The sequence below is a fragment of the Notechis scutatus genome, chromosome Z (assembly GCF_049901735.1).
Source record: "Notechis scutatus isolate UNSWTSFEM ecotype Mainland chromosome Z, rNotScu1.2, whole genome shotgun sequence".
NCBI lineage: Eukaryota > Metazoa > Chordata > Lepidosauria > Squamata > Elapidae > Notechis > Notechis scutatus.
This window is the reverse complement of record NC_142025.1, coordinates 138,637,025-138,660,597: the sequence shown is the minus strand read 5'-3', so window position 1 is coordinate 138,660,597 and position 23,573 is coordinate 138,637,025. Positions and strand designations below refer to the sequence as shown.

General features: G+C 43.2%; 2 protein-coding genes across 3 annotated transcripts in view; both read right to left on the bottom strand.

Moving 5' to 3' along the window:
- Nucleotides 1–964: 964 nt before the first annotated feature.
- LOC148129330 (CD276 antigen homolog) lies at nucleotides 965–11,909 on the bottom strand. Its single transcript, XM_087947563.1, has 6 exons — nucleotides 11,858–11,909; nucleotides 8,633–8,965; nucleotides 3,674–3,973; nucleotides 1,806–2,090; nucleotides 1,627–1,716; nucleotides 965–1,104 (listed from the first exon to the last, which is right to left on the bottom strand). The coding sequence occupies exons 1-6, from the start codon at nucleotides 11,907–11,909 to the stop codon at nucleotides 1,070–1,072; spliced, it is 1,095 nt and encodes a 364-aa protein (XP_087803689.1). The 3' UTR covers nucleotides 965–1,069.
- Nucleotides 11,910–21,594: 9,685 nt separating this feature from the next.
- CD19 (CD19 molecule) overlaps nucleotides 21,595–23,573 on the bottom strand; it is a 38,729-nt gene continuing 36,750 nt past the window's right edge. For both annotated transcript variants that reach the window (XM_087947559.1, XM_087947560.1), the window contains one exon: nucleotides 21,595–23,246. In XM_087947559.1, the coding sequence (XP_087803685.1) occupies nucleotides 23,164–23,246 (83 nt within the window). In that variant the 3' untranslated portion in view covers nucleotides 21,595–23,163. The remainder of the gene's footprint in view (nucleotides 23,247–23,573) is intronic.

The following is a 23,573-nucleotide window of genomic DNA, read 5'->3' as shown; positions in this document are numbered from 1 at the left end:
CCCTGCATGGCCCCATGGGAATCTGACAACCAACCAGAATACATTTCTTGCCACAGAAACAGGAAGCAAGTTCAAAGCCCAACAGAGAATATAAATCTCTCTACCTCTCTCATCCATGTGCTCTTTTTTTGTGGAGAATCTCATTGTGGTCCTGTCCACCATTAAACCATCTTTCCAAGCAATCTCCATGTTTCCAGTGTCTTTTTTCCCATGTGGAACTGAACCGAGATGGACATTGTTTCCAATAGGGTTTACTGATTATATAGGTTTGTTATTATAGAAATGGCTAGTTTATACTATTATCTAAAATAAAAAATTGAGGTTAGATATTATTTTATTCTATTGCACCAAAGGAAGTTAGAGGTTAATGCCTTATTTTTCTTTTGTCCTTTTCCCCACATTTTTCCTTCCCTTTTCCTTCCCCTATCTTTCCTACTATTTTCTTTTGTATTTCTGTATCTTATAGTATTAATACATAAATAAAATTTTGGATAAACTGGATAAAATATTTAAAATAAAATAAAATAAAATAAAATAAAAAGTCTTTTCCCACTTGAAATAATTGTTTCATATTTGAAATAAGGTAGTTCAAATTTGAAGTTTTTCCATTTCTAAATCTTTTGCATACATCTAGCTAGAAAGTTAAAAGAAAACAGGAAGTTTCCCACCCCCTCTTTTCTAATAACTAACTAAAAGAGAGAGTTAATGTTTTGCTTCACAGCATAATTTGTAAAACAGTTGATTTAAAAGAAAAAGAAAGTAAAAATCTGGGACAAATGGCTTTTTCCAAAGAGCAATTTCCACTTCTTGTCTTTTACAGATGCCTCCCTTCACACATTTGTGGTTTCATTAAGCCATGGCCTGTACAGATCACCGAAGAGAAATCTGTAGCTTGCTTTACATAGATCACAATTTTCAGTGGAATATGTACAGTAATCATCCAGTCAAAGTCACTGTTCCTGCATGTCCTCCAACTCTTCTGTAGGTATTAATCCACTCCTGGCCTCTCCTGTCTTGAGTTTGAGATGTCAAGTACCTTCTCTTCATCTATTTTTTGAAGAGGCTTTTTCTAAATGGATGTTTCTGTGACTGAGTTATTCTTGGCTGTAAATAGAGAGAATTTTTTAAAAGTGTAATTAAAATGACCTTAAAAAGTTACTACAGACCTCTGCAGAGCTATTTACAACTTGTTTTCAGTTAAGACAGCCATATCTTTGGCATGGTGATGTGATCAAATTTGGGCACTTGGCAACTGGCTCACCTTTCCTGCTGTTTGTAGCGTCCCAGTTGACCATAATTTGCAACTTATTTAACAGTTTCCAGTATTTACTTCCAGTTTCTGGCACAAAAAGGCCATTGGGGAAATGGATTTTCTTAACAACCACTGTGTTCGATTAACAACTGCCACAAAAATTGCCAAAAAAATTGGGTCTGGTCATGTGTTGTTTTAACTTAGGACCACAACAACCTATGACCATAACTCCAAGCTCAATTATAGTCATAAGTCAAGGACTAGCTGTACGGTGCCCCCTCCCCTTCTATCCTAGCTTTTTCACTGGCTTTGCTTTGTCCCTGCACTTCATCACTGCCATTAAATCCTTCATTTTTTTAGATGTGAAAGGTTACCTTTGTAGTACACTATTGCAGCTGCTAGTGCCAATCCAAACCCGAATCCAATAATGAATCCCAACAGCCAAGGAACCACTGCACTTGGGCCTGTGGGCCGAGAAGGTGAGAGAGAAAAAATGTATTCCTAGTATTTTGGGTAACTGGGAGATTGGGATGAATAATCGCATTTCCCTCACCTGGCCGCCAAGGGACAGACTGTTCCAATGGGATCTCAAAACCTTCATGTTCTACTCGACAAACATAAGTGACTTTAGCGTTATTCTTCTGTGGTAAGAAGACACTGTTGATGGAAAACATTCCGTTGTGCATGCGGTGGACCTTCGACTTTACTTGCTCTTGTGGCACTCCGTTTTGCAACCACTGAACGTTGATTTGAGAGGGATAAAATTTGCTCAGGTTGCACACGGCTACAACAAATTTCTCCCCCTGTGGCCTTGTGATGAGCTGAAGGATAGGCCGAGCTGCAAAGAGAGGAAGGAAATTTGAAGTCCTGCATCCAATAGGCCAGTGTTTCCCAACCTTGACAACTTAAAGATGGGTGGGCTTCAATTCCCAGAATTCCTCAGCCAGCCAGATGCCAAGGTTGAGAAACACTACAATAGACAATTCCCAACTCCTTGAAGCCAGTCTTGGACCCACTTGGGATTACAGATACAACCCTTTATTTAGTGACCGTTTGAAGTTACAGTGGCAGTGAAAAAAGTGAGATATGACTGTTTTTCACACTTACAACCATTACAACATCAGTCACATGATCAAAATTTCGACACTTGCCCACTGGTTCAAATTTATGATGGCTGAAGTATCTTCGGGTTATGTGATCATCTTTTGCAGCCCTCTGACAAGCAAAGTTAATGGGGAAGCTGAATCCACTTAAGAACCATGTTACTAGGTTAACAACTGTAGTGATTCACTTAACAACGGTGGCAAACAAAGTTATAAAACTTATCAGCAAAATTCACTTATCAACTGTCTTGCATAGTAATGGAAATTTTAGGCTCAATTGGGTCAGAAATCAAAGACTACCTGTATTGTTGGCACAACTGCTTTGTGAACTTGGGTCAGTGGACACTGGCTTGTTTCAGTTGATCAATCAGGACACACCAAAATCAGTTTCCAGCTACTGATTATCCCCCTCTTCCATCTAAAACAGTGTTTCTTAAACTTGGCAACTTTAGGAGACTTGTATGTCACAATTATCGCGTTTGAGAAACACTGATCTGAAACAAACACAGTATTCCTGGATCCTAGAGGTAAAGCCAAGAGGTAGGGATGGTCACCAGCAAAAAACCAGGCAGCCCCCCCTAAGCCCTACGATCTCCTAGACTGACATTTGAGTTGTGCTAGCAGAGGGAGAGGTTACAGCGCATAAGAGCCATGTATTTACAGTCTCAAAGAACCAATCTATCAAGACAGTATATCCACTGTAGCTTTTATCACGTGCAGTTTGAACAATCATTGTTACAGATATATAAAGTTACTGCAGTACTCTTGTGTTTTTATTTCTCTCTTCCCCTGACCCATAAAAACATCTCTGGGGTCCACAATCCAATGTTTAGGGAGCTATAGGTAGCACTGGGACCTTAGATTGTGCACCACAGTGTCTGAAAGTTGCAATGTTGCCAAAATGGTATGTGCCATGTTCTGATTTTACAGCGGACACAATTTAGTACTTTAATCTTTTTTTGCCGCTTCAGCAGATATCCAAGTTGTGCATATCCTTCTGGGTGATCATATAAAAAACACCATGTGGTATCTTTCATCTTAGTATGAGAAAATATACAAGTCCCCAAGAGCTTCTCATCTTCCACTAAATACAGATCAGTTGAAAGAGTGATATTACCCATAAGGTAAAAACGTCTCCAAGTTGAATGTAAAGCTAGCTCTGAACCTTTTAAGAAGATAAACTAGTGGCTGGTTCATGCTACACAATAGTGTGGTTCGTTTGGTTCCGACTTTAAGATGTCACGATAACCTAGGTTTGTAAGATAAGGGTCTATAACTGCCTGGGTCCCTTGCTTTCTGAGCAAAAGGCTATACTCACCTTGCAAGTGAAGCTGGAATTTTAGTACCTCTGGCCCTTCGCGTGCTTGGTGATGGATTTGGCAAGAGTAGTTGGCGTTGGCATCCGAAAATTCTGGTGTGAGCTTCAAGAGGCTTTCTGCTCTGAACAATTGGCCAGTGCTGGGCTGAGCAGGAGGCCATTCGGGGCCTTGCACAATCCTATCATTTCGGAACCACGTCATGGATATATTGCCAGGATAGAAATCTGTTGCTATACATGCAACCGTGCTTGGCTTGGTCAACTGCACTGTTGTGGAGCCAAGTTTAACAAGTGGGGCAGCTGGGAACAGAGAGGACAAAAGAAAATATTTTTACTATCTAGCAACCCAATTAACTCCATTCATCAGCTCTGAAGGCCAACAGCCCTGATCCCCCATCTACCTACTGCTATTCAGTACTGTTTGGAAAAGTGCAAGTCAGCGTCTGGAAGACACAGAGGGAATGGGAAAACTCCAAAAACCAGAATACAAAGATTGTTCGTTTCCTACAAATAATGTTGCAAAGGAGGTGGCACTGATGAAAAGAATGTCTAAACGTCTGCACCTGTCCTTCTCAATTTCCTTACTCTGGGTCAATAAACAACTGCACATAAACACTGTAACAAAGTATTCTATTTGTAGAAAATGCATTTAACTCAGTACCAGGCAGAGGTTGCATCCAGTTCTGTTCCTTATGAATTTACTGAAACACACAGTCACAAATTTAAAAAATGCATTCATATGTACAGAATATGTACTATAAAAATTGTGAGAAATTAGCATATAAGAAACCGTGTAGTAAAGTCAAAGAACACAGTCTGACAACATGAAGGATTTTGGCTGACAAGTAATTCTGATGGGCAAACCAAGCTAGCAAACATTTCTAGGGAAGAAATTCAAAGAAATTCAAAGAAAAAAAGACACTACTGATCATAATCTCTCCAATAGCCAACAGTCCAGCTCAAATAATGGCTAATTCCCAGAGAGCAAAATCTGCTGCCAATTTCAGATGGTACAGATAGCATAGGTAGATATGACAGGGCCTTGTTTTATTTACATATTCACTCTAATTATGTATATATATCCTTGTTTTATTTATATTCTCGTAGGAATTGAGGTCAGAGGGCATGCCTTACAAAAAGAAAAGTGGGCTAGAACAACTAAACATTCTCTTCCTTCCTTTTTGTTTATTACTTTATAACTGCTACCTTCTCTCTCTAAGTCATTTCTGAAAGTTCAGGATTGCTGAGAGCACCGATTCAGATTGTGATTTTCACAATCAGTCACACTATCCCATCAGTCACACTATCCCCACTCTGGAAAAATGAGCCGCTCTGAAACAAGAAAATGTTATGTGCAATTGTCAAGGTCATTTCTGCCTTGTTTGGCGGTCTTACAGTTAAGTACTGTATATAGCAAAGGCAGGTAGGCTATATCATACAGAAAAGAGGGGAAAAAACATTACAATCCAAAGAATTGCCTGCAAGCACTTCTTTCCTAGCACATAGATTTTTGAAAGAAAGAGAGAGAGAGCGCGAGAGAGAAAGGAAGAGAAATAAATAAAGATGAGAGAGAGGGAGAAAGAGAAAGAAAGGATGGAGTCATCTAGGTGTGGCAGGAGATATGCTGGAGCAAAAAGGGACAATGTGAAGTAGAGCAGCAGAAGAAGTGAATGAGAAAACAGAAAGCCAGAGGCCTCACAGCTAGATCAGGAAGAGAGAGAAAGACCAGAAAGAAGCCCAAGGCAGGAGAAGAAAGACAAGGATCTGTAAAAAGTGGCAGTGCGAAGGAAAATGTAGCCCGGGACTATAGGTAGAACAAATTCCAAGTGGTTCAGGTGTAAATACTGGTACAAGTAGTCCAGTGGTAGGATTCAATTTTTTTTACTACCGGTTCTGGGGGCGTAGTTTGGTGGGCGTGGCAGGGGAAGTATACTGTAAAATCTCCAGTCAGAGGTGGTATTTACGGTTCTCCGAACTACTCAAAATTTCTGCTACCGGTTCTCCAGAACTGGTCAGAACCTGCTGAATACCACCACTGAAGAAGCCCTCAACTTACAACAGTTCGTTTAGTGACTGTTTGAAGTTACAGTGGCACTGAAAAAAGTGATTGTGCCGTAGTTTTCACACTGATTACCGTTGCAGCATCCGCATCATTACGTGATTTACATTCGGATGCTTGAGAATTGGTTCATATTTATGACAGTTGCAGTGTCTCAGGGTCATGGGATCACCTTTTGCAACCTCCTGACAAGCAAAGTCAATGGAGAAGCCAGATTCGCTTAACAACTATGTTACTAATTTAAAAACTGCGGTTAACAAATATGTCAAAATGTCGTAAAATGGGGCAGAATTCAGTCAACAAATTTCTCATTTAACCACAGAAATCTTAGGCTCAATTGTGGTCATAAGTCAATGACTACCAGGTACAGTAACTGGGCAAAAGCGAGAAAAGTTAAAGCATATTAAAAATAAATAAGAGTGGGAAGATGAAAACTGTAGCAGCCAAGTGTCTTGTGCCATAAAGTAAAAAAAGAAAAACTCATTTAAATTCTGTTAGCATATTTCATAGTTAGATTTTGATAGTGTATATATTTACATATACATTAGGTAACAGTGTGGATATGTATAGATACATACCCTCTTTTCCTGAAAATACAACCTACCCTGAAAGTAAGTCCTAGCTTGATTTTTACACGTGCACCCAATATAAGCCCTATCCCCAAAATAAGCCCTAATTAAGATCCCACCCACTCCAGAGTGGATGGGTAAAAATTAAGCTAGGGTAGGGTGGAGGTGCCCTACTACTTACCTTTGGACAGTTGTAGCCAGGCCTTGCACACCCTGACACCTGCCTTGATGTCCCATTTCTCCTGCAGCCGGCAAGGCTGGCAAGGCTTTCCTGAAGGCCTCTGTAGCTGATAAGAATGTTCCAGATCGATCCAGAACTCTGTTATTGGCTGCAGAGGCCTTCAGGAAAGCCTTGCCAGCCGCAGAAGAAGAAGTTCCTGAAGGCCTCTGACAGCAAAAAAGGAGGCTGGGGGCTGGATGCACGCAAGTGAGGTTAGTCAGTGGATGACATTCCCTGAAAATAAGACCTGGTGCCTTTTTTTGTGGCAAAAAATATATAAGACGGCCTTATTTTCAGGGAAACACGGTACACACATATACGTATTTACTAGAATTCTTGTAAATACATTGTGTACTCAAGTTGTCTAGCAATAAACAGCACTCTATTTCTTTGTTGGGTGTGTGCATGTATCTGGTTTTGTTCCTATTGGTTCCCACCCTTTGACAAACCGATGACATGTGTGGTATGCTGATAGGTAGCAAAGGGGCTGTTGGCTGAAGCAGGATATTCCTCCCTGTTCAGGCAATCCCTTCTCCCACTTGCGAACCTCACAAGTTCCAGCTTGTTAACAACTGAAGTGAAAGTCCTCCTGCTTCTGCCAGATCTACTGCCCTATGTGTCTTATCAGGAGATATCTCCTGCTAACAGGTCCATGAGGAGATCATGAAACGCTACTTCTGATCCACCCACCATCCCTGTGACTGTGTCTGTAACCTGGAGGTGGATTGCATCACCCTGGTAAAACGAGAAGTGCATGTAGCCCTCAAGTTACAAGAATCCATTTAGTGACTGTTCAAAGTTATATTGGCACTGAAAAACATACTTGCAACCAGTCCTTGCACTTCACTAATGCCGAAGTGTTCAGTCAGGTGATCAAAGTTCTGGTGCCTGGCAATTGCCATGTATTTATGACTTTTGCAGTGTCCAGGGCCACAAGGTTACCATTTCTATAGCCAGCTTCTGACAAGCAAAGTCAATGGAAGCCAGAGTCGCTTAACAGTAATGTGTTTCACTTAACAACCCCAGTTATTTGCTTAATGACTGCAGCAAAAAAAGTTGTAAAAGTTGCAACTCACAACAGCCACTTTTTTTTAGTGACAATGTGGTCATAGGTTGAAGTCAACCTGTAATTGAAAATGTTTTCCAGGAAAAAAACAAAAAACACCACAGGTGATGTAGATATTACCGAATAAGTATGTTTTAGCATCATTAATAGTCAGTGACCCCTAATTCCCCCCAAAACACTTTTAAAACTGTGGCCTGATCAGGAGTAGGCAATTAATTTTCCCAAGGAGCCAAGGACTGTTGTGGAAGGCTGCCAGAGCTACCCTCTGCCCTCCCAACCCCTGTGTTATGACCCAGCTCCCTAAACACGACAAACCCTCTGACATGAACTCAAAAGATTCCTTTATTAGGAATGCCAGAAGCCCTGGCAAAAAGTTTATGTCGTAGGCTTACAAGTCCCTCCAGCTAGAAGATGAATAGTTGTCTGCCACACCTATTTATCTCCACCCGCTGCCTTTTGTCCTCAGAGCTAGGGTGGGGCCTCGCTAGCAGCGGTGGCTCTTTCTTCCCCAGGATTGGCCCACGCTTTCCACTGCTCTCCTCTTCTCTACCTTCTGTGCAGCCACACATCAGGCACTAGACCCAGCTGTCCCTCCTCTTCTTCATCAACCATCTTCAGACCTGGGGGCTGTTGACTCTCCATCTGAAGGCTGATGGGTGGCCCAGGCTTTGCTCCCTCCCCCTCCCTCCCTCTCTCTCTCCCCCTCCCTCCCTCCCTCTCTCTCTCTTTCTCCCAGCTCTATTCCGTCTTCCTCTTGGTACCTCCCAGGTTGCCCTGATGCTGCTCCTGAAGCCCGTGCCCTCTTTTCCTCCTCTGATTTGGCTGCTGGAGGGGCCAGTGGCTGACAGGCCACAACACCCTGCCTCCTTTACCCCATGCCATCCCTACCCCCTACTGCCAATGCATTGCCTCCCATCAGGATGTGCCCTGCAGGCCATAAAATGCTCAGGTTTGTTCCAGATCAAGGTTTTTAACCTGTGTTGCCTTCGCCCTTTAAATAAGGTTATCATTTGACCCTCATTCTGTTTCCCTTGGTTTCCCTTACCTTCCACTCTCAACTCTATTAACTTCTTTTCACTGTCAGGGCTGTGGATAACAAAGCAAGTATAAGTGGTGCCATCTGCATCCTGAACATTTGGAAGCAAGATGCTGGCGTTTCCCCGCAGCAGTCCTTCAGAAGACATCTTTGCCCCCGGGTGAAAGATTTCTAACTTATCTTCATACTTAGCAATATCTCTTGTACCCACACTCCATATCACAGCCAGGCGTTTGGGATCTATGTGACCAGAAGAGTCCTCAAAGTAACAAGGCAGCAGGACATCAGAACCCGGTTTGGCTTGGACTGGGCCTTCGGGGACTGTGACGGTCAAAGCTGCCTCTGCAAGAGAAAGGCAACAGGAAGAATTGCTGTTTGAAAATCAAAGTAAGACATTATGTACCTTGGTACCTACCGTGTTTCTCACATAATAAGGCCGGGCCTTATTTTTTTTTGACCCCCGAAAAAACGGCTAGGATGTCTTTTCGGGGGTTACTTAATTTCCCCCCCCCCTTGCATCCTCGGGTGGGCGGGCGGCGACAGCTTGGATGTTCGGGAGACCTTCCGCCACCGTTAATTTCCCTTCTCCCTTGCTGCCGTAGCTTACAGCAACGCCGCTGTGTTTGGCGCAGCCACGTGCAGCCAGTCAGGGCTCCTCCCACAACCGGAGCCCTGAGGAGACACTTGCCAGGTGCTCCTGTGGCGCTTTTCCTTGCCTTCGATGGTAAAGTGAATTATTTTAAAAACCTCCGCTCATCCTATCAGGGCCGTGCGAGCTGAGCAGAGCCGGGAAAGCAAGCCGGGGTGTTTCCTGGTTCTGCCCAGCCCGTACGGCTCTGCCCGGCCTGGCGGGATGAGCGGAGGTTTTAAAATAATTCACTTTACCTTCTAAGGCAAAGGGAAGGCGGCTACAGGAGCGCCTGAAGCCAAGCATACCAACAACAAAAGGCAAATCCTCAAGGTGGGCTGGAGGGAGGTGGCTACGTGCCCCCGGGCTGCTTCAATGCAAGGTCCTGACTTGCAGCATCCTGCCGTTGCCGCCGCGTCCTCCTCTCCGACTGCAAAACTCGTGTGCCAGCCAACGCTCCGAGCGAGGCGAGCTCTTTCATACATAGAGAGAGAGGGAAAGACGCCGGCGTGCTCCGAGAGGCTGGCTCTTTCTAGCCGAGGCTGACAGGAAGTGCCTCCAGGGCCGTGGCAGGCAAGCCGCAGGTGTTTCCTGGTTCTCCCCAGCGCGCGCGGCTCTGCCACGGCCCTGGTGGGATGAGCGGAGGCCCGGCGGGGAGGCACTCATTGCCTTGGTGACAAGGCTGGCAAGCTGAGGTGGCCGCACCAGAGAGCGTCACTGCCGACCCGTCGTGAGGATAAAGGAGCGGGATAGAGATTCAGTCAGAATCGGCTAGAGAAAAGGGGTCGGCAGTGACGCTCTCTGGTGCGGCCACCTCAGCTTGCCAGCCTTGCCCCGCTATGAGACGATACTGTGACAGCCGCTGCTGCCGCACTCCCTTCTCTTTCCTCGCCTCTCCTCCCTTCGCCGGCAGGAGTGTGCGCGCCTGCTGCCACTGCCGCCGCTCCTGAGGCCATCTGGGGCGGGCAGGTGGGAAAGCAAGCAAGGTGGCTGCGCTGTCTTCTTTTTCCTCAGCGAAGCGCCGCCGCTTGCCGCCGCCACCGCCACCTGCGATGGGCGAGGAGGCGGCGGAGGCACCGAAATGTCACCAAGGCAACGGTGCCTCCCGCCGGGCCCTCCGCTCATCCCGCCAGGGCCGTGGCAGAGCCGCGCGCTGGGGAGAACCAGGAAACACCCGCGGCTTGCCTGCCACTGCCCTGGAGGCACTTCCTGTCAGCCTCGGCTAGAGAAAAGAGCCAGCCTCTCGGAGCACGCCGGCGTCTTTCCCTCTCTCTCTATGTATGAAAGAGCTCGCCTCGCTCGGAGCGTTGGCGAAGCACACGAGTTTTGCAGTCGGAGAGGGAGGACGCGGCGGCAACGGCAGGATGCTGCAAGTCAGGACCTTGCATTGAAGCAGCCCGGGGGCACGTGAGCCACCTCCCTCCAGCCCACCTTGAGGATTTGCCTTTTGTTGTTGGTATCTTGAGCTTAGGCGCTCTGTGAGCCGCCTTCCCTTGCTTGCCTTAGAAGGTAAAGTGAATTATTTTAAAACCTCCGCTCATCCCGCCAGGGCCGCGGCAGAGCCGTACGGGCTGGGCAGAACCAGGAAACACCCCGGCTTGCTTTCCCGGCTCTGCTCAGCTCGCACGGCCCTGATAGGATGAGCGGAGGTTTTTAAAATAATTCACTTTACCATCGAAGGCAAGGGAAGGCGGCCACAGGAGCGCCTGAAGCTGAGTGTCTCCTCAGGGCTCCGGTTGCAGGGAGGAGCCCTGACTGGCTGCACGTGGCTGCGCCTAAACGCCGCGGGCGTTGCTGTAACGCCACGGCAGCAAGGGAGAAGGGAAATTAACGGTGGCGGAAGGTCTCCGATATGAAGTGCTCCACCAACGCAGGCAGCACCATATCTGGGCATGCAACAAAGTACTTCCAAACGGCAAGTCGCCCCTCGCCATCCCCCCCCATTTCGCATGTTTAATATGGGCCTTAATTTGGGGGGAGGGGCTTAATTTGATTTTATGCCAATAAATCATGCTGGGGCTTCCTATTGGTGGAGGCCGTATTGTTGGAGAAACACTGTAGGTAAGTTCAAGATTGCCTATTTTACTTGGGACTAGAGATCTTTTCAGTTGAGATCAACTCATATATTGATTTTTGGCTATAATAAATATTTGACTGACTGACTGACTGAGATCAACACATCTGAAGAGATCAGAGAGGTGGGGAACAACAGCCCCTTTATGGTTTGTGGACTTCAACTCCCAGAATTCTTGAACTGGCTCAGGAATTCTGGCAGTTGAAGACAAGTCATAAAGGGCCATAGTTCCCCACCGTGGAAGAGATCTTCCCATGAGAAGCTGATGTTGTTAAGTTTTGTTAAATAGGGGGCGTGCATAAGCGCACCAAAGTGCCTACCATCCCTGTCCTATTGTTTCGTTTATTTTTCTTATATGTACTCATTTCTTGTATTAATAACTATGTTTATCCTTATACCTATTATCTTGTAAGCAACTGACAAATCAAATAAATAAATAAATAAAAGTTAAAATACTGGGCACCATCCACAGCTTTTCACCACGCCTCTCGCGCTGCTATTGGTTGCGTTCTTCGGTTTTCTGGTTACTCACGTGTAAACGGCAGATACAGCAACAGGCAGGCGAAGTATCCAAAGGAGAGCATCTTTTAAAGCCAATGTTAAAATTTCTCTTTCCTCGGGGATTGGAATCTACCCAAGCTTAGTCCTTTGTTTTTTTCCAGGTTACCGAAAGAAACATTTATTTGATTAACCAAGGGGGAAAAAAATCCCGCACACAACAGCTGGAAATAAATTTCAGGCATAAATGATAGTTATCTCTCGGAAAGGGGTGAGAGGGGGAAGAAGCTATTTTAAAAAACGCTAAATAAAGATAAATTGGGAATGGATAGTGTTTAAGTTTACAGTCTGGAGAGAACCCTGTTCAATCTTTTGAGCCTGACCGTTGTGTTACTATGCAATTGTTACTAAGGTGGCATTGGTCTATGTTCATGAGAATGTTCATGAGAATTTATTCAGTTCCATTTGGCCATGACTGTGCATTCAAGAATTTCCAAGAGAAAGTAACAACAAAGCTTACTATGATTTGTTACACAGTCAGCCAGGTGTTCAGACCCACTAAAGAATGAAATATTTTGGGGAATATTAAAAGACACAATATTATATTTCCCCTAAAGTAGAATGGGAAAAACATGTTCTTAAAGGCTGAAAGCAGCCCGTCTTCCTGCTATAAGAAAACAGCTTCAAGCAGAAGCCTTCTATTTTACACCTAGCAAGAAAACCAGGCCACCCTATTCATAGACAAAATGCCTTTGGCCGCAACTCCCACAGAAAGCTGGAGTTGATGGGATGAAAAGTGGAAAAACAAAGAGTCCTAAAATCTACGTTCTCCACCCGCTCCAAAGACAAGGCATGAAATCCCAGCCAAAATGGGAGTCAGGTAACAATAATTAGAATACTAAAAGGACACACTCAAGCAGAAGTCAAAGTACATTTCACAAAGAACAGGCATCTCAAACACAAAGCCCCAAAGAACGTATAAAAGTCCACCTATCTCAACTCCATTTTGTCAGCCACCCCAGAAACATGCTGCTGTCACTGAGGTTTCTGGCTATTAAATAAACAGAGTCCTCCTTTCCAAAATGCAGCCTACCTCCATTCTATTTTCAGTATCTTTCTCCCAGCTTGAAACTGGACCAGATTTTTTCTTCCAACAAGTGGATTCTCAGTTAGGAAGTGTCTCCTTAATTCCAGGTTGCTACTCTCCTTGATTAGTTTCCATCCATTGTTTCTTGTCTTGCCCTCTGATGCTTTAGAAAATAAATTGACCCCCTCTTTGAGGCAACCTCTCAAATTCTGGAATACTGCTATTAAGTGCCCCTTAGTCCTGATTTTCTGTAGACTAGCCAAATCCAAATCCCGCAACCATTCTTCATATGGTTTGGTCTCTAGGACTTAGTTGCTCTTCTTTGCACTTTTTCCAAAGTCTCAACATCTTTTTTTATAATGTGGTGACCAAAACTGGATGCAGCATTCCAAGTTTGGCCTTACTAAGGCTTTACTTCACAGGTACTAATACTTGACTGTGTTGAGCAACAATTCTATCTCAAATAGTGTTTTTCCCTACAGCCCATGATAAATAGTTTCCAACCTAAAGGCAAAATTAGGACCAGAATTTCTGTTGTTAAAAAGAGGCAGGTATTAAGTGAGCCCTGCCCAATTTATGACCTTTTTCATCACGGTTGTTAAGCAAATCACTGCAGTTGTTAAGTGGATAACATAGTTGTTAGGGATATACACCCTAGCAGAACGTGCAACGGCAGTCTAGCAGGCAGGCAGATATGTGAGACAAAACGTTGTAGTAGCTTACACTCAGTAAGACAGATACACTGTGCAAGTTAAATAGTTTTTATTCCAGCAAGAGTTATAGCATAGTCAAATAGTCCATATGTCATATACTAAGTTCAGTCAGTCCGGGGGTTATTCAGTTTGCAAAGTCCAGTGTTGAAAAAGAGTTCATTAAACTTACAATCAATCAGTCCAGTGATATATCTCTTTTGCAGTCAGAGATATGAAGAAAATCAAACCTCCTTTCTTCTTCTCAGCAAACACGCAGTTTATCACCATCAATCCTTCATTGTCAGCATTCCAGTAAAAGCCGGCAAACAGTGAGCTCTCTTGCTCCCTCTTATGGTGATTTTACAACCGCACCCAAAAACTTGGTTTACAGTTTAAAGTGATATATACACTTAAACTCACTAACATAGTTTATATATTATTTTACCCAAACTAAGTTAGGTAAACAATGTTATCCCTAACAATAGTCATTAAGTGACTCAGCTTCTCTCATAGACTTTGCTTCCTGGAAGCTGGTTTGGAAGGTTGCAAGGAGTGATCCAAAGACCCCAGGATGTTGCAACTGTTGTAAATATATGCTGGTTGCTAAATTCTCAAATATTGAACATTTCACTATGGCGATGCTTTGTTGGTTCTAAGTGCAAGGACCAATCGTAAGTCACTTTTTTCAGTGTCACTGTAACTTTGAAAGATCACTAATTGAATGGTTGTAAGTTGAGGTGGGATAATTTAGCAGGTGTTTTTGATGTTTGATAGCCATGCCCTAATTTATTCACTATTGTCAACAGAGGAATCAGTGCAATGATAAAGAGTCGTGGTGTTAGTGAGGTTCCTTGGAAGATTCCTCTTTTGATAGTAACCTTTCCCAATCCATCATCATTGATCATTTTCCATTGCGCCTGTTAGATCTGGAGGAGTGGGCGCAAAGAACGGAGACGAGGCATCGGATAGTGACTCAACTCTTTATTAGTGACTTCAGAAAAAGAACAACTCACTAGGGCAGCAGCAGCTCCTTTTATAGAGCTGGCTGCTGTCACAGTGTCCAATGATTTAAGTTTGCCGCGCTGGAAATGTCCAATCAGCGGCGACCCGCTATCAGCCAATCAGACTAGTCGGAAACGACCAATCACGATCTGCTAACTGCGGGCCAATGAGAAGTGCAGGATTATGAGCCTGCTGTGGAAGTAAAACTATTAGGATTTTAAACTCGTGCGTTTGCTTAGTTCGTAACAGTGCCATAGATCTTTGCACAAAGCTTCTGATGTTTCTACTGGCCCCCTGTTATTTCTATTGTCCAATCATGTGGTAGGGAATCAAATGCCTTCTTGTAATCAATGCATGCTACATTCAGGTTGGTTTTCCTTCTCCTGCAGTTTTCCAGAATCATCTTGTTAATTAGATCTTTCGTTCTACTCTTTTGGGTAATTTCAACTAGGGCATGTTTATAACTAAATGCTGTTGAACTGCATTAGCCACCACACCAATGTCACTGCAAATTTTAATTGCTAATTCATTGCTGATTCAAGTGCAATCAATTCACTTTATTTTATTCATCAACCAAATAAGTGCAGATTTATTTACAAGAATGAGTGTGTGTGTATGCATGGGTATGTGTGTGCTTTTATCTTTATTCAAATAAGGGGGAAAAAACCAGCCCCCTAGTTAAAAATAGGATGAGATATAATTGTTGAATAGACTATCTGAATGACATACAGATCTTTTAAAGAATCATTGTGTAAATGTGTTATAATATAGAGAAGATGAAAAGAAGTGCTTTTTCCCCAGTCTTTTTACACATGTTCTTCACTGGGCTTATCTTCAAACACATGATAGCTTTTCTTGTGATATCCGCTCTCCTGTTTCCTTCTGTAATTTACAATCTAACTTTCTGCAGTTCTGCCTCTGAAAGTTTTCTGCAGCACAGTCACAATATTTCCCACTGGCTCTCCTCCATGTTCCTTTCTAAGTTATTTGCCAATTTTTTGTTCTCAGGACTTCCTTTTCTATTTGCAGTTTTCTGGCCTTCTGTATTTTCCTGCAATCAGAGTTAAATTAAATTTCTCCATGGGGGTCTTATTGTTTCAGAGGTTGTAATGTACTTTGCAACTTGGATCAGGGGTCCCCAACCTGTGGGCTACCGGGCCGTGGCCTATTTGCAACTGGGCCATGTGTTAGGCCAGTGTGAATGCGCACAGCCCCATTTGTATGGGTGGCGAGCACCAGCACTCACAGCCACACTTGCACAAGTGGCAGGTGTGTGTGCTGCCATTCACACAAATGAAGCTTTGTGCGCGCACACATGCATGCACTGCCCTTCAGACAAAATTATCCCCTCTTTTCCCCCCCAGCCCCTTGTGCCGGGCCGCCAACCTGGAAAGATTGGTGAAACATCTTAGATGGCATGAAATCCAAGATTTCATGACATGAAAACTAAAATGAGACCACTATCACATTTTTAAATTACTTTTTTGAGTCTTGTCTTATTTCCCAAAGTTTATTCTGATAAGATTGAAGTTTGAGCAAAATCCAGGCTTTATAGAAACATCATACTGTACAGCAGCAGCCATGGCCCACTGGTGGGATGTGGAAATATTTTGGTGGGCTGCAAAAGAAATGGCCCCCAAAAGCAATTAATCTGGGCCACGCAGTTCTTGCGCCTCCTGGCTCTCCGATGGACCCTGAAGTCAGGCCCCTGAGAAGCACGCACCAACCAGCTCCTACATCTGGCGGCGGCAGCAACAGCAGTCCCCTCCCCCAGTGCCCGCTGTCAGCTCTTCCCCATTAGTTCTCTAGCTTTGAATTGCTCCCGGCTCTCTCTCTTTCCTCCCCCCCCCCCGCCCACGTGCAGGCAGAAAAGAAAAGGGAGCCAGAGCCATGCACAGGTCTCTCCTTTTCCAGCCCTTGCTGCCTCTCCCAACATCAAAGCTTGGAAACGCAGGCAAAGCTGCCACAGCGGTAGCGCCCTGAGTTGCTTGCTTCTCCACTACTGCCTCCTCCTCCTTCAGCACCACTTCCTTCTCTGGGTAGCGCGATTCTTAACTAACCGAGCATGCTAAGGCAACTCAGGGCGCTACTGCTGCAGCAAACTCCAAGACCAATAACACAGACCAAGACTCCCAACCAATCAGGATGAAGAAAAAAAACCATTCTAACACAGCAGTAGGCTAGCCCCAAATTTAAAACAGAAACGGCTGTGAAAGCCTGACTCACAGATGAACACAATACAGAAGCCTGATGATGGCAGATGAGATTCTGCCGAAACGTCGCTACAACTTTAAAAGCACAACTATAATGACGTGGGAAAATACCCAAACAGAGCCGAATACCATACATATATGTATGTATGTATATGTATGTGTGTGTGTGTATATATATATATATATAATTTATATTTAACATAAAAAATTATATTAAATATATTAGCTTTTAAAAAAAGTCATATTAGTGGTTCTCGGGATTTAAAAGTATGAGTTTAGTGGTCCCTGAGATCCAAAAGGTTGGTGACCCCTGCTGTACAGTGTGCATACTGCTCAGTGGCTTGCAGCCATTCGTTTAGAGACTGTTCAAAATTACAGTGGCACTGAAAAAGGGGCATGTGACTGATTTTTGCATTTATGATCACTGCAGCATCTCCAGCAACATGTGATCAAAATTTGGGCACTTGGCAAAAGACATGTATGTACTATGGTTGTCTCAGGGTCATGTGATTGCTATTTACGATTTCCCCAGCTGGCTTCTGACAAGCAAACTCAGTATGGGCTTCGCTTAATAATTTAGTGACTCATTCAAGAACCATGGCAAAAAGGTCATTAAAATCATGCTTGACACGCTTAAGAATTGTATTGCTTAGCAACAGAAATCCTATTTCCAAGGGCAGATGTATGTCAAGGACAACCTGTACTGCATTTTGATAATGTATTTTGAGTTGTATCAGGACTATAAATCCCAAATACATCAACTGTACATGGCATCAGGTAGGGGAAAGGCAGACAATGTGTCAGTGTGCAGCAGTATTTCCCTCATCTAGTAGAATCACTGTTCTTTCCACTTAATTTCAATTGTATAAGACAGGGGTGGGCAAACTTTTTGGCTCGGGGGGCCGCATTCACTTTTAAAATTTGACAGACAGGCCGGGTCAGCACAAGATTTTTGGGAATCGCCCCCCTTCCCCCTTCTTCTTCTCCTTCCCTCCCCTCGGAGGCCCCTGAGTCAGGAGTTGCTACTGCCGGCACGGCTCCACGCGGCTCCAGTCCCACGTTGCCTCGGGAAGGGAAAGGCAAAAAGGAAGAGCTGCGGCGGTGCTTTGCAATGGCAGCAGCGGCACCGGAGGTTCAGGCTCAGCGGCTCCTGGTTTTGCCTTTCCCTTCCCAAGGCAACGCGGGACTGGAGCCGCGCGGAGCTGCGCTGGCGGTAGCAACTCCTGACAGCCCCAGCCGGACACCTGAGCAGAGCCCGGGCAGAACTGCCTGTTGCTGCTGCGGGCGCTGCTGCGGGCGTCTGGCTGCCCAAGTAAAGAACCGCACCAGCTCAGGGCAACTGTGAGGAGCAAGAGGGGAGAGGCAGAGAAGGAGGCAGAGAAGGAGGAGAGCACCTGGTCAGTTGGGGAGGCTTTTGTGCTGCGAAAGAGGCGGCTAATGATCTCCGGCTCCACTCTGCTTCTCCAACATCCGCCGCTGCCCTGTTCTGTGCGCCGGCTGCTCGGACTTGCTGGGCCTGACACAGAACAGGGTGGCGCCGGATGTTGGAGAAGCAGAGCGGAGCCGGAGATCATTAGCCGCCTCTTTCGCAGCACAAGAAGAACAGGGTGGTGCCGGACCATTGGAGAAGCGGAGCAAAGCCAGAGATTAGTAGCTGCCTCTTTCGGCGCAGAAAGCTTCCCACCAGCCGGCTGGTCTCCTCCTTCTCTGCCTGTTTGTTCTGTATGGCGAGGAGGAGAGACCAGCTGAGAAGCATGCTGCCAGGCGGGGGCCACGCGGCGCAGGGCAACACGCCACCGCCCAGCCCTGGCGAGGGAAAGCAGTGGGCGCCCGGCGGTGGCCTTGGCCCCGCTACCAGGGAAGCGGCTGCCCAGCTCCGTGTTGTATGTGCAATTTTTGGCTGCGGGTCTCTTTTTGGCCAGCCCCAATTTTTTTTTTCAGAGGGGAATATTTTTTTTTCAGAGGCGGGCCGTATTAAAATGACCAACGGGCCGGATGTGTCCCGCGGGCCGTAGTTTGCCCACCCCTGGTATAAGACTAGGAACAGTTACAGGTAGTTCTTTACTGATGACCACAATTCAGCCAAACATTTCTGTTGCTAAGCAAGACAGCTGTTAAGTGAATTTTGCCCCATTTTACAACTTTTCTTGCTACCATAGTTAAGTAAATCACTATGGTTGTTAAGAGGATTTGCCTTCTCCACTGACTTTAATTGTTAGAGGGTCACAAAAGGTAATCATATATGGAGCCGAAGGCGGAGCCTCCTCACTGACAGACCATAGATCGCGACTCTCTGTGGCTATGGTCCGAGCTCTTTCGTTGGAGAGCCCCAATCATTACGATTAGGGGCTGAAGCTGTCTTGGAGGGGCGGTGGAGTAAGGGGAAGCCGCAAGCCAAGTTGAGGGGAGCCGCATCTCCCCTCCTGGGCTTGGTCTCCCCCCCACAAAGACGACTGCAGCGGTGGTTTAAAATGGCCACCCCAAAGAGGAGGACTCAGCTGGATTAAGATTTGTGCAGGAGGGAAGAAAGAGGTGGATAACATCTGAACCGGGACAATTGGGTGATACAACGAAACAAAAGTACCCCGGGATTAAGGTAATATGGAATTTTTAAGAAAATAAAAGTGAGCGGCGAAATTACAAAGGGACAGGGAAAAAAAAATAAGAAAATATTTTTGACAGCTAAGCGGGGCTTTAAACTGGGAAAGGAAGAAGCAGGAACTAAAGATTTAACTAAATTGGACTAAAATATTTTGGCAATAAACAGGCATAAAATAAAGCTGGACTTAAGATTGTCAAAAAATAATAATAATAAAGTTTACAAATTGGAGACTGGACTGTGCTGGAATATTGAAAAAAAATTGGGGGAAAAGGTGACTTTGTATAATGGACAGTGCCACCTTTTGACAACAACTTGAGCTCAAACAAAAGGGAAAGCATCCTGTTTCTGAATAAACTTGTGTGGATATAACATTAAAGAAATATTGAAACAAAGTAAGAATCTTAGAAAGTGAAAGCAGAACCAGAATAAAGAAAAAAGCAAGGAAAGACTGACTGTGGGATTGATTGATGTTTTTGGTATAGACCCTGGGCTGGAATAATTGAGAACTTTAGAAAATTGAAAGAAGAAAGAAGGAAAGTAAAAGTGTTTTTTTGTGTGTGTGTGTGGACTTTAACGATCATAAAATACAAGAGTGTGTAATGATGATATCTCTTCGGGAATTAAAAATGGAACTTAAAAATATGAGAGAATTACTACAGGAAAGAGGCGAATCACTTTGTTCTGTGTTATAAAAAAATGGAAATGGCGATTGAAGAACAAGAAGAAAGAACTTCAGAGGAGGAGGAGTCGACTCAAGGAGAAGACATCTTAAATAGACAATTAACACAAAGAACACTACAAAGAAGTGGGGAAAGAAGGAAAGTTAAAAAGTTGGGATTTAAGAAGGCAATCAAAAGGGGGAACACCTGTGAAGTCGGGAAAGACAGAAAGACCCAGCAGAAAAGGGGAAAGGAAGATATTAAGAAAGAGAGGGATATAAATTGGAATGAGAAAAGATATGGGGAAAAGAGGGGGAGGAGAAGCAGTAAGAAACAGGTGCATGAAATAAAGAAATACAGAAATAGTAAAATGTTGAAAAGAAATTGTTTTTTCAGAGATAATGGTTAATGAATTAAAAAGGGGATTCTGTAGGGTGACAAGGGGTAATAAGAATATTTCTGCAATTAAAAATATTTAGAAAATAGGGTAATATAGATACTGATAACTCTTATTAAAAAATTAAGGGGGGGAAATATGCTGCGGAATCCAAATGAAAAGATGTAATGATTATTATTGTAACTTCTTAAAAATAATGGCTTATTGGGAATCAAGATGAGGGAATAAAGGTATATTTTAACCATTGAGGTGTCACACTCAAAGCAGTAAAAGGGGGAAACCTATACTTGTTTTTTTTCTTTAGTGTTAAAATTTGTATTAATCTAGAATTTATAAAAAGAATGTGTAATGGAAAGGGAATATGACAGACCAAAGAACCAACTAAATTAATAAGTTAATATAGACTATTAAAAGCAAGGGGAGACATTGGTAACCTTTTTTATTATTATCATCATCATCATTATTATTATTATTAGGCAAACACATATTGTTTATCTTTATTTTTAAAATAAATATTAAAGGATTATATTTGAAATAATTGAAATGAAACAAAAAGATGTTTCGATTGAGATTAATGAAAGAGGCTAGAATTAATGTGTTTGTTTCTCTCCTTACTGAAAATTTGGATTGGAAAAAGTAATAATAGAATTAAGTACGCATATATGAACGTATAATTGCTGTCATATTTGTATGTAAAGGTGATGACCCGGAAATATGTTGTCTACTAAAAACAGATTTTTGTTTTTATGTGAAAAACTGAATAAAATTTGTTTGTTTGTTTTTTAAAAAGGTAATCATATATGATCTCCGGGCACTGCAATTGTAAATAAATACATGCCAATTGCAGAGTGTCCAAATTTTCTCTACATATCCATAGGGATGCTACAATGGTAATAAATGCAAAAAAAATGTTGTAAATCATTTTTTTTAGTGCTACTGTAACTTTGGTCCCTAAACAAATTGTTGTAAGTTGAGGACTACCTTTATGTAGCACCGGCACCAGCTGTTGGAATGTTTTCAAAAAAAATGTCTTCATTTCTGCATAAGATTACAATTACCTGACCTAAATTAAAAGCGAGGTTGTTGAGATCACAAGGTGATGAGAAGCAGAAGACAATCTAATACAGAATACTTTATTTTATGGGATATAGGACCTGATAAAACAGATGACAATAAGAAAAATAAGAAAAATAATACACTGGGACAAGTTTCCCCAGTTTGTTAACAGTGCAATGAGGTCCTTTTTATATAGCCAGGAGATAAATAAATCATGGGCTTTACACTGTACTAAGCTATAATGGAATATGTTTGATGTTGATATATTATAACATAACGTATGAACCTAGATATCATTTGGAGCTTAGCATTATTATTGTTGTAGATCTTCATTAAATTACGGCTGAATAGATGTCTCAACTAGCCTAATGTGTCTTTTTTTGACAGATATGCAGGAACACATCTATTAATAAAAGAAAAAAATTCCTACTGGACGTAACATGTTCTTCCCCTCCTTCGTTCTTGTTTTTCTTGACATATGCATGTCTAATGACCGTAGCTTCTTATACCCTTCACCAAAATCCCTGACAGATTTTGCCCTTTAAAAATTGATTTGATTATGTGCCATCAAGTTGGTTCCACTTAGAACCCGCATAGATAGATTTTCTATATGAAGATCTGTCACTAATCCAGTCCTTCAGTCTTCCACTGATGATCCCATCATTACTTCCAGTCCATCCACCTTGCTCCTGGTCATCCTCTTCTGTTTCTTTCCACCTTCCCCAACATTACAGCCTTCTTCAAGAGAGTCAGATCTTCACATAGTTGTCCAAAGTAGGATAATTTGAGTCTGGTCATTTGTGAGTTAAGTAGGACTTCTGGATTGATTTGTTCAATGACCTATTTGTTTGTTTTCCTGGCTAGCCACAGTATTTTCAGGAGGCTCCTTCAACACAAGCGTCCCAAAAGCATCACTCCTCTTCCTGGCCTGCTTTTTTTTAAAGTCCCAACTTTTGCTTTCCTATAATAACCAGAGGTTTGCACAATTCTGATCTTTGCAAGGATAGGCACATCACCTCCATTGAATATGTTTTCCAGTTAAAACAATTATTTAGCAAAGTATGTACTGAATCTTTTGTTGAAAGAGCATTTATAATCTTATGCTTTTTGCTTGAAATGCTGTTTCAGTGTCTGAAAATGAACAGTCTTTTTGTGATTGTCATACACACCAGTCAACACAGTCTTAAATGAAGAAGGGGTGTTTTCTTACTTATCATAAGAATTAATAAATCAGCAAGAGAGTTCCTTGTTCCAGAGCTTATTCTCTGAGTAATATTATCCATCTGCCAATTTTTGATTCATCAGACCCATAAACTGCTTTTTATAATGTCCAAGTTTGGAAGTAATTGTGAAACAAAATAAACATTTTTAGAGTCTCTGAGCAATTGAAAAATGAACGTTTCTACCCATACCTCCTTCAAAAATCCTTCTGTCATTCTTCACTGCTCTAACTGCTAGACATCAGACATAAGTCTAATCTACCAGAGTTTTCTTCTCTTGTAAAAGAACTGACGTCTAACACAGTCAACATTCCTCATCTCTTGGAACAACAGAATAGAATTCTGGGTAGAAATATCTTTAATTCAGAGAAGAAAGGAATTGCTCCCAGCTTGTTCTCATGCTGTGGCAATACTAGTCTGAGCATAGCAATCCACCTCTGAGATCACCTCCAAAAGGAACAGAGATGTGTGGCCATCTGGAGCCAGAGGAAGAACCTGTGGAAGAAATGAAGACTGGGTAGATCATGCTGGGGAAAGAAACACAAACCCATGACATAGATCCTGTAGGAGCAACGTTTCTTGCATGCTATGGGATCTGCAGCAATTTAAACGTAATATAGAACACTGAATTCATTAAACCGGATGCTTTCTTTAACTAGTGTAGAAAGTTAGCGCCCATCCCTCTCCTAGACCAATGAAATATTTTAGGAAATATTTTAAAAAGCAGAATATTTCCCCTAAAGAGAAATAGAAATCTTAAGGGAGACAGAAACTTAGCTCCCTGAAGCTCCCTGCCCCCAGCACATATGTGGTGGCCATTGA

Excerpts from the sequence above, each read along its gene's own strand:
- LOC148129330 (XM_087947563.1), bottom strand. The coding sequence starts at position 11,909 with ATGCTCTCCTTTGGATACTTCGCCTGCCTGTTGCTGTATCTGCCGTTT. Across the intron at positions 8,966-11,857 it reads GCTGTATCTGCCGTTTACAC|AGGCAGCTTTGACCGTCACA; the intron begins GTGAGTAACCAG and ends TTTCTCTTGCAG. Across the intron at positions 2,091-3,673 it reads ATTCCAGCTTCACTTGCAAG|CTCGGCCTATCCTTCAGCTC; the intron begins GTGAGTATAGCC and ends CTCTCTTTGCAG.